General features: G+C 43.1%; 1 protein-coding gene across 1 annotated transcript; it reads right to left on the reverse strand.

The window, feature by feature from the left end:
- Positions 1–1,473: 1,473 nt before the first annotated feature.
- MRPL58 (mitochondrial ribosomal protein L58) lies at positions 1,474–7,544 on the reverse strand. Its single transcript, XM_034790487.1, has 6 exons — positions 7,321–7,544; positions 6,035–6,071; positions 4,647–4,706; positions 3,747–3,829; positions 2,541–2,710; positions 1,474–1,696 (listed from the first exon to the last, which is right to left on the reverse strand). The coding sequence occupies exons 1-6, from the start codon at positions 7,504–7,506 to the stop codon at positions 1,612–1,614; spliced, it is 621 nt and encodes a 206-aa protein (XP_034646378.1). The 5' UTR covers positions 7,507–7,544; the 3' UTR covers positions 1,474–1,611.
- Positions 7,545–10,909: the final 3,365 nt, after the last annotated feature.

The following is a 10,909-nucleotide window of genomic DNA, read 5'->3' on the forward strand; positions in this document are numbered from 1 at the left end:
CCATTTCTGAGCTCAGGGCGCCATCGTGTGGCTTTTTGGTTCACTGAAGGAGTTTTGTGAAAACTTTATTCTCTCCTATCGATTTTTCCTTTTCTGTTTTACCCAGACAGGTTCACTGGGTGCTATTCAAATGTGTCCTGTTTTCCAATAACCATAAAAGCAGCAACTAAGTCATGCCTCTAACAGAGCTCAAGACATATTCCTTATACACCCACAAGGCACTTGAATGGCCATTGAATCAATTTAGTGTGGACATCCTTTACAGCTGAAACTAACATGCTCTCCCAGCAAGCCTCAGCTTTTTTATTTATTTATTCATTGTTTGTTTAGACTCTGATAGAGCCCACAATATGCTAGGGGGGTCCATAGTCATAAGCAAATGTAGTTCCCTTGCTTTGAAGAGTTTATACCCTCATAATTCCAGTACTGACAACCACAAATTGTACAAAAATCATGTGTTGGGCTACAAAAAAAATCATGAGTTTGGCTTTAAAGCAATACGCTTAAAAAGGCCCTTGGGTGCCTTTTCATTGGTTTCTGTGTTTACCCTTGCGTTACCTTGTCCAGCTTTCTTCCCCCCCCCCCCCCCCCCCCCCTCAGGGCTATAAAATTTTTGTATTTAACAAAAGCTGAAATTCCGATGTAATCACTAGTTTGCAGGAGATAAGATTTTTAAAACACCAAATGTCACTAGACTTGTGATAAAATCACAAGAGCTGGCACTATTTATACTTTTATAAAAGCTTATAACACTTTATTCTATGTCATTTTTCATTCAAGGAAGACAAACATGCCCATTATGCTCTTCTAACCCACAGATATTCACTCTCGGCTGGTAATGATGTTTGCTTTTCTTTAATGAGGCAAAACTTAAGTCACCCTTCTTTGCTTGAAAAGTTCATCAACATGCAAAAGTGGGTCAGTGAGTGTTAACGGAGTGAGCTGTATAATAGCACCTCTGACTTCAGATCACAAAAGTGAGGGTTCACGTTCTTTTTGTACTGCAGCAGTTTGGTAAAATGTTAAACTTCCTGCAGCTCCCATTGGCTGGGAACAGCGAACCGCGGCCACAGGGAGCTGAGGGGGTCCAGGCCTGTGAATGCTCCAGGTAAACAAAACAACAATGTATTAGATATTCAATTCAATGATTCCATAGAATTTAAAATCATCAAATTTTGGTGTAGACCTGTTTATAAGCCCACCCCCGCTCTTCGATGTGTCCCTTTTTTACCAAAAATATTTGGCTTATGAACGAGTATATACGGTACTTGCTTCTATAGAAGCAGAGATTGCTCTCACACAAATACAGAAGGGCCTACAATAGGGGCAGGATGAATTAAAAAAAAAAAAAAAATTATGGCCGAAGAAAGCCTAAGCATTTGGCTTTCTTTTAAAACATGGACAATTTCTGAGACATAAATATTCTACTGCAAATATTGTTAGTGAAAACCCACTTTACTAAATACAAGAAAGCAGATGTTAAATTACATTTTATTTTTACATGTTTTAAGCAAAGGCTTTTTTAAAGACAGTTTATAATTTGAGTATCCTCTTCAGTTTCCAGGCCAATGTGTTTAAAAATACGATATCCAGGCAATTTTGTTGTTGTCTTCAATCAAAGTCTACCCTCCTGCTTTGTTTTATAGTCGAATTAATTTTTTTCTGTCGCAGTCGTTCACGATTCATTTTTTGCACCCTAAGAACAGAGAAAAAGTGCCTTAAACAGCCTATCCCTAGAAACATTTAAAAACAACTATTATTCCACACTTATCTTATGATAACACACACCACATGTTACTAGGTGCTGTCCATGCATGCAGGGAGACAATCCCTGCCCTTTGGATGTTGTAATGAAGTAAATAGCTGAACTATAATGAATTATTCATGCTAGGATAGGAATAGAAAAATCTCATGTCTCGGGGTGTAAGTTGATTATCACAAAGGCCAGGAAGGAATTCCAGCCCTTCTCACCCCAAAACATTACACAGTTGGCCACAGGGATCTTTCACCTTCCTTTAGAGCAGTGGTTCTGAACCTGTGGGCTGCTTATGGCCCAATCAGCACACAACTGCTGCCCATTGACATCCTCGGTGCTATACAGATCGTATATATACTGTGTGGATGTGGCCCATATAACACATAGAAAACGGCATGTGGAGCCTGCCGCAGTGGTAAATAGGTTGAGAACCACTGCTCTAGTCAATTGTAGAATGTGGATACCAGATTTGATGGACCAGTGGTCTGATCAGGTATGAAAAAAATTATTACAGTGGCTAACACAGTATAAAGTTACATTAAAACACTCCAGGTCCAGAAGTGATAGAACAGTGCAAGTTACTTAGAATGGTCTAGCTAGAGCAGCCCTGCCTGATCCATTGGCTCCCTGTTGTAGCTCTGCTACAGTCCCTGCTAACATCATGATAGGCCTCCTGGGCAGGGCTATCTTTAAACCACCTGCAAATTCCAATTGGATTGTGTAACTGGATTTTGTCTGGATAATCCAAATCTAGTTGAAGTGGAGCCCTATTTTTGTTTTATACCTGGCTATGAGGAGCTGGGAATTCTCCTTGGATACCACACTGGATTTCTGAGTGGCCTCCTTAATCATGTTTCTGATTTTTTCCAAGCAGTCTGCCAGGTTCTTCATTTGGTAGCGACTCACTTCAGAGTTTATGATCAGCTCGCCAGATTTATTTATTTTATTCTTGTGCTGGGGAGGAAAAGAGATCAAATATTTGACTATGAACACTGTTACAAATGTAGCATTTCCTGGCATAGAAGCTGTGACAGATGTATCAATTTTCCACAAAATCTTTCGGAAATCTACTGAATTAAGTTTAAATAGCTTTGAAATCCATTGTATTAGAAATACAAAATGTATGTATTATTGTGGGATTGTAACTTCTTTAGGGGGCAGATGTGGCCAACATCAGCCCCGGGAAGTGTTATGAGCTTCAAAGGACTATTTTAAACAATGTGCCAGACAAGAAGGAACTTTTGGGACATAGTTAAGTGGGTTACCTAGGAAATAATGGTGCAGGGAGGAATGCAAATTCCAACCTCTGGACCCAACCTTTTGAAGCTGAGCCCCGAGGAGAGAACCATAATCTGACACATTCCCTATTCATGGTCTCTGAAGATCAAAGACACAACCTGTATAAAGGAAAGGTTAACCTATGCATGTGTGTGCTAGGTGTGAGCTAACTGGTATGTACTTGTAACCACTGAAAACCCCCTTGTGGGGTTTGAAGGTCTGATTACCTGCCAGAGCCCTTGTTGAAGTTGGGGGTGATCTCTGATAAGCTTAGTAGCATGGGTGTAGGTTTTGTCACTCTATTTCCACAGTTTTTATTGAGGTTTTTAATGTTTTTCTTTGCAATACTTTCACTTTAAGAATAAATGTGCTGGCCTGGAAAGGACTGTTTGGTAATTTATAACTGTGGGCAATGATGCTGTTTATAGCCTCTGAGGAGAATGCTTAAGCAGGCCTGCTTTGCTGTCTGACTTGCTGGGGAAATCATAATGTAGGTAGGGAACCGTGCAGCCCAGAAAAACTGAGGTCCGGAGAGAGAAAGATGCGGGTCTTCACCCAAAGGAGATGATAACTAAGGAGCTGCAAGCCTAGACTGGGTGCCCTAGCCCATGCCCATGAGTGGGAAATGCAGATACAGTTGCCCTCAACTGTGACAGAAGGCTGTAAAGTTAAATAAAATGGTTGGAAGGGGAAGGAAAAGGTTGATAGTTACCATCACTGCTATTTTCTGCCTCACATCTTCTGCAATCCAATCAGCTGATGCCAAATGGAATCTAACTTCTGCCTTACTATTCACTGTGGGTGAAAGAAAGAAGGGAATGTTTAATTCATCTCATGCAATTCACATTCAAAAGCAGCTGGTGATTAGATTGCCATGATTATTCTAATTTGAGTGCGCAGCAGGATCACAGCAGTTTCTTCTTTTTACATCCTTTTTCTGCTCTTCTCAGTGCCACAGTTAAAGAAAAACCTCTACCTAGGTGTTTATATGGACCTAATCATACTATCTGATCACCGGGGCATTATCAAATAGAATCTAACTGCTACTTTCTCCAATTACAAAGACTAAATCACTTAATACTTATTTTAAAAATATTTTTTTATCCTGATATTTGCCTTTTAAAAAAAGTTTCCCACCATATGTTACTAGTAATTCCTTAGTTAACTGGAAGTTAGTGTGTTTTTTTTTTTAATCTGTTTTTAAAAACTCTGATTACTTTTTGCACGTTTCTCAGCTTGTAACATGAAAACAGACTAGTCAGTTTCACTTTCAGGTTCTCATGCATTGCAGTGCTGCACAGTTCAAGTTGCAAACACTGCAGAGACCTGTTTTTGTTTAAACAAAATTGTTTCTATTGGAATAAAAATAAAATTATTAAACATTTCTACTGGTCTTAAGTTTGCGATGACTTCTTTTTACAACGCTTAAATTTTGGGCTAAGCTTGGTAGGCCTACATGTCCCTTTGAATGTCTTCACTATAATGAAAAACGAACAACAATCAGAAGGTCAATCCTAAATTTGATTAGGATTTTTAAAAAGCATTGGAAATCCAAGTTTTCAAGTTGTTGCACAGTCTATATATTTTTAAATCCACAGAAATTTTTTTGTACCTTTATTAACATTCTGGCCTCCGGGTCCACTGCTCCGGCAATAGGATATGGACAGACGATCTAAGAAGACAAGAGTGCAGGAGTGCTTAATCCCACAGCCAGATCTACAACTAATCACACAGTAAGAAACAGAGAAAAGAAATGATCTAAATCAGTGTCTCTCAACCTTTCCGAACTACTGTCCCCTTGCAAGAGTCTGATTTGTCTTGTGTCCAGTTTCACCTCATTTAAACTACTTGCTTACAAAATCAGACATAAAAATACAAGCGTCACAGCACACGATTACTGAAAAATTGTTTACTTTCTCATTTTTACTATATAATTATAAAATAAATCAATTGGAATATAAATATTGTACTTACAGTTCAGTGTATAGTATATAGAGCAGTATGAACAAATCACTGTCTGTATGAAATTTTAGTTTGTACTGACTTCACTAGCCCTTTTTATCGAGCTTGTTGTAAAACTAGGCAAATATCTAGATGAGTTGATGTACCCCTGGAAGACCTCTGTGTACCCCCAAGGGTAAGACCCACTTAAATGATGTGGGGATGGGGGAGAGAATGCAAGTTGAAAGTTGAGATGGCCAACTCAGAATCCATATTGACTAGCTCTGGTAGAGTTAACAGACCACTCCTCAAGTGGAAAGGTAGCTACAACAAATACGATCCTCTGAGGTATTTGATATTTCTATGTATAAACCCACTGTTTTGTTACAAGGTGCTTACAGATTATCTAATCAGTTAGGGCCTGATCCAAACCCTACTGAAATCAGTGGAAAGACTACTAATGGAGTGGGTTTTGGACCAGTACTTTACTGCTGTTAATCCCCAAAACGAGAGTTAAAGAATTCCACCTTATCCCACCCCACCAAAATACTTTTCTTGCTCGGGTTCAGAAAGGCTTTAACCATTATAGGCAAGATTTTCAGTCTCATTGCTTTATATTAAATACTGATCTACCTTATCCAAGTCATTCTAAATTTTAATTGCCCTTCTGCATTACATTTCCTCCACCTATCCCATTTTCTATCATCAAATATCATAATCATCATCTAGACTCTCTTCCAGCTCTTATAGTGTACAAAACAAATTCAGGATTAATTCAGTTTCTTGTCAGGTTCCTCCACCCTCTTCTTCCAGTCATCAACACATCTTGTGCACAAAACTTATTCTATGATCACTTCCTTATGTTTATGGGTAACATTTCAATGCTAATGGAAGCTGTAGAAATTAATACTTTGCTAATGACTTACTACTTTGCTTTTTGTTGTTTCTGCGCAGGTAACTGAAATCTTTTAGATTATTTTAATTGATTTACTGACAATAAAACCCCACTGAAAGCAATTTGGACAAAGAAAAGGCATTTCTCTTATAGGCTAGACTTACCCATAGGAATATCAGCAGAGGTTTGTTTTGTCCCATCCTATAAAATACACACACACACACACACACAATGAAGCAACTGCCATTTGATGCTACAGAAAGCATTTTTGCAATAAAGTCAGTCTCCAGAGCAATTTAGAAGAAAATATAATTACAGAAGCTATTGCTGCATAACTATTCTTTCAGAAAATGACATATTCAAAATTGCCTTGTGAAAACATCCCTGTAATCAGTTGTATATCCTGGACCTAGAACTATTCTTTTATCTAGTGTATGTATCTGAGAGTGTGTTGCTGCAGAGGCCTGGTTTATAATTCTCATTTTTGCACCTTTCCCCTGCGGTGTCCATGCTGGATATTTTCCTCTTTCCCTTATAAACAGATTAGCTCATGTATTGTCTTACACAATCCTGCTCTACAGGCTCTTTCCACACAAGCTGTTTTTATTGTCTATTTTAGGCATTTGTGATATGCCATCCAGACATTCCATACATGTTGTACTAGTACAACCTCACCTTATCCCTCTCCACTGCTCTCCCTTTTTCTCCATAATTATGCTACATCACTTGGTGTTTTTTTCAACTTCCCACTGGAGACTGACATCTTTGCCATGACAGACACCACAACCAAACTATCATCATCAAGGATGCTGTTACTCTTCTTATCTTAGGTCTTGTCTACACTACCACTTTACAGCACTGCAACTTTCCTGCTCAGGGGTGTGAAAAAACAAGTTTCAGCGCTGTAAAGTGGCAGTGTTGGAGGTTACTCCCCTTGTGGAGGTGGGTTGTTTACAGCGCCGGAAGAGCTGCTGCTGGTGAAAACATATCCTTAGAGTCTCTTGTTTTTTGTTGCTGAGGTTCTGCTCCCTGTAAAGGCCAGCACCCAGGACAGAAACAGGCCCTCAAAGTAACTTCTGCTGCCAAGAGACATCTTATGAAGCTGTGCTGCAAGGCTGTTTCTCTAGCACAGGATAATGTCATGGGGCAATGGACCACAGGGAGCATTCTGAAACCACCCCACAGGCATGACATAGCCACTAAAGGGGGGGTTGTTTTGAATGAAACAAGGGACAACAAAAGTTGCATATAACTTGACATCACCTATTATTTGCTGCCACTATGCCCCCCCATTGCACTCAAGCCACGCCCATCATCTTCTATTACCATCAGGCCCCACCCACTGCAGTCTGCCCGCCCCTCTGTCCCCTCCCACTCCTATCAGGTCCCACCCATTGCAATCAAGCCACGCCCCTGCCCTGGCGTTCTGCCTTGTCCCCTCCCCACGCACTTGGGTCCCCTCCTCGGCGTCGCTTCTCTTCTGCTCCGGATAGAGCCTGTCCAGGGCGTATTGGCTCCGGAACTCGGAGCTGGGGGCGGCGCCGGCGGCGGCTCGGTGGAGGATGCCTCGGGGGGTCCGGGCGGGGAGCAGCGCCGGCCTCGCCCAGCAAAGGCCCCGCAACACGCGCGCCGCCATCTTGGGTCCTCTGCGTGCACTCCCGTTAGGTGTCCGCCGTCCGTCCGGGAAACAGCGAGTGCGCTGCGGGGGTTCCGGGGCAAGTTTCCTCCGGTCCGTGCTGCTGTGAGTGCAGGCGGGTCAGGGACGGGGCTGCGGTTTGCCGGGTGGGAGCTGCTGCGGACACTAGGGGCGCCCACGCCGCGTGGCGCCTGTAGGATAACGTGGCGTGTGGGCCCAGCACTCCCAAGAGGCCTGGTTGCGTGGGGCTGTCCCGCTCTGACCCCCAATAGCCAAGCCCCTGCCCCATGCCTCCCCATCGGCCTCCACACAGGGGGTTGCAGCGTCACTCGCTCAAATTTGGCCCAGCTGTGTCCTGCCCCCTCCCGCACCCCCGGTCAGGGAGGCTGGGCCAAACCTGAGCAACACTGTGCCCCAGGGCCAGCTTACAACGCGCGTAGGTCCAGCCGGGCCCATGGGGCAGGAGCCACCACAGAGGGGGTGAGTGCAGGCAGCCTTGCTTTGCAACCACGCTTGCCCCCCTCCCCCTCAGTTCCCCACTCCTTGGGGGCAGGACCGAACCCTGCAGCCTCCCTCTCCCCAGGGCAGACATGGCTTCCCACCCTCCTGGGGGCAGGACCCATCCTGCTTTAACCACTGGAATGGTTGGGAGGGATGTGGAATGGTGGTGGGGTTCCCTGGTCAAGCAGAGGTGTCCTAGATTCCAAGGCCAGAAGGGATCCCTGTGATGATCTAGGTCAGGGGTCATCAAACTGGGGGTCGTGACCCCTCGGGGTAGTGAGCTTATTGCATGGGGAATCATGAGCTGCCAACCTCCATCCCAAACTCTGCTTCTCCTTCAGCATTTATAATCGTGTTAAATATAAAAAAGTGTTATTAATTTATAAGGGGTGGGGGTTGCACGCAGAGGCTTGCTGTGTGAATGGGGGTCACCAGTACAAAAGTTTGAGAGCCACTGATCTAGGGTGACTGTTTAACACAGGCCAGAGAATGTTCTCTAATTTCCTTTGGGCAGTGCAGTGACACATGGTGGCGATGTGTGGCTCTGTGATAATGTTGCGTATTGCGGGGTGCGCTAATGCCTTGACTTTGGGTGCGGATGTTACCTATCCCTGTATTGTGAATTGATCAGTATTTCTGTTTTGGCAATCCCAAATGTTCAAAAATCACAAGTACTCTTCTCCCCCTCTCAAATCATAGGATTGATTTAAAAATCATGAGAGTGAAGAAAAAAACATTTGGAATTCTTTATTTGCATTCTGGCTTTTGCATGGCTAGGGTTCATGTGTTCAAGCTTATCTTTGCAATCATGATGGCTAGAAACTTTTTTAAAAATGAAAGCTGAGATTCTGGTGTATTTCCATGACTCCAGGCTCTAGGGTCTTAACAAAAACATCAAGTATATTAAGTCTTGCATAAAATTGTGAGAGTTGGTAACATTGGTATTTTACAGTAAAATCTCCCATCCCAACAGCATATGCTAATTGCTTAGGGTGGCCACTTGGGAGAGGGGCGGCACGTCCAGCTATTCAGCGACAATCCCTCACTCCCGCTCAGAGCTACAATATCTTGGGCTAATCCCTATAAAATCCCAGAGTATTTTCTTTTTGTAAGAATGAGAGGGTGCATATCACAAGTAGTTATCTGTCTCCACCCCCTCTTTAATGATTACATAGAGTAATAATAAAGTGTTTTCTGGGCACCTGGACTTCTCCAATAGAGCAGAGATAAGGCTAGTCCTGTGAGATTCTAAGAGCCTTATGCAAAGTGCCGAGCACCCTCCATTTCCCTTGAAATAGGAACTTTACTACTTGACAGAGACAGGCAGGAGTCACTGCTTCTGGCAGTAGGGTAATGGGCAAAGTGGGGACAGTACTGCCAGAGCCTCTTACGTTTTGGCAGGAGTAGAAATGGTATTAGAGATAAGAAGAACCCTTAGTTTAAACTGCAGAACGAAGTCAAGATGGTTGAAAAGTTGGTGTGGTGGGAGGCTACTCTGCATGTATAGGGGCTGCGTAACGGGTCTGAGCTTGGGTCTCTGGTAATCGCTGCCGAGGCAGCACGCTCAGCTCCTTGGGAAAGGAGTTAAATGTTTTATGTCCTGCTACGGGTGACACTAAGCAGTGCTGATGGGCCATGGAGGGCACTGCGTTTTGTTTTAATCTGATCTGTATAGTACCACGGCAACGCAGATTGTTTGGGAATGGAGACCCTGGGGACTTCTGCTCTGATAATGGAATGCTTTAAAAAAAAAAAAAAGTCAGTCATCAGAGCCAAGTTATGCCATCTGGTGACCTTAATTTCAAGCAACAAACAGGTAAATGTTTATGATTTGTAGCCGAAGGGATGGAGAAGAAATAGCTGTATCACGATGATCCACTTTGCCAACTGTTGTTAAACCTGTCTGCATTATTGTCTCACTGGCTGTACATGCCAAGAGGACATCAGAACGAAGGTGACTGAAGTGACCCAATTGAACGCAAATTTTGAATGAAGAGACCTTTCCTCTTTTTCCACCTGTCAGTTGAGAGCCCTGCCACAAGAACCCTGTGTGAAGCAGGGAGGTTATTGGGTTACAACCAGCACCCTTTCACCTTTCTCTTGTTTAGAGGCAGGGTATGGATGAGAGATGTGCATGTAGAGAGGGCTTGGATAAGACTTGACTTTGATGTAACTCAAACAGAACCAGGCTTTTAAGGCTTAATGAAGCATGGAGAATTAAAACCACCAATGTTGGGGCTTGTTTTTAAAGCAGGTTCATTCCATCTGGTGACACATGTTATTGTGGAGCAGGGGCTGTACGAAACCATCGTATAATTTATGATGGTGGACTGATGTGCCTAAGGATGTATTCACACCTTGCACAGTGATCCTATCAGATTTCACAAGCCAGTTGGGCTGGGCCAGGTCCATACTTGGATGGGAAAGTTCCATAGAAACCATAGGTGCTACAGGAAATGATGCAGGTGACTCCGTAGATGGCATTTTTATCTCTGAGGCCTCAGTTCTGGAAAGCACTTAAGCTTTGCTTAAGGAAATCCATTCCTATTCCTGATTACGGAGACTTTTCTGATTTGGGACTTGAATTGGAACCAACTCATTGTCCCAGAGTGATGCCGATGGAGCTGGGCTGGGTGTAAGTGCTGTCTTTCAAACGCAAAGTAAAACTGAGTTTTAGACCACTTGTGGTCATTAAAGATTCTCACACACCTATTCTGCTGAACCTAGGTATTCTGGCCAGATTCTGATCCTGCTGCTCTAAATTTCCCCTGCAATTGCAACGGGATACAGTTTGTTATTCACTTCCTGTCCTAAACCGTTTAAGGGTGTTTCTGTGTAGTGTTACACAGATGCCACCTTCCATTAGACAGCTGTCTACATTTCCATGGTGGGTAAAACAATC

This window comes from Trachemys scripta, chromosome 14, assembly GCF_013100865.1.
Source record: "Trachemys scripta elegans isolate TJP31775 chromosome 14, CAS_Tse_1.0, whole genome shotgun sequence".
Taxonomy (NCBI): Eukaryota; Metazoa; Chordata; order Testudines; family Emydidae; genus Trachemys; species Trachemys scripta.

Excerpts from the sequence above, each read along its gene's own strand:
- MRPL58 (XM_034790487.1), bottom strand. The coding sequence starts at position 7,506 with ATGGCGGCGCGCGTGTTGCGGGGCCTTTGCTGGGCGAGGCCGGCGCTG. Across the intron at positions 6,072-7,320 it reads ACGCCGAGGAGGGGACCCAA|GATGGGACAAAACAAACCTC; the intron begins GTGCGTGGGGAG and ends TGTATTTTATAG. Across the intron at positions 4,707-6,034 it reads CTCTGCTGATATTCCTATGG|ATCGTCTGTCCATATCCTAT; the intron begins GTAAGTCTAGCC and ends TTGTCTTCTTAG.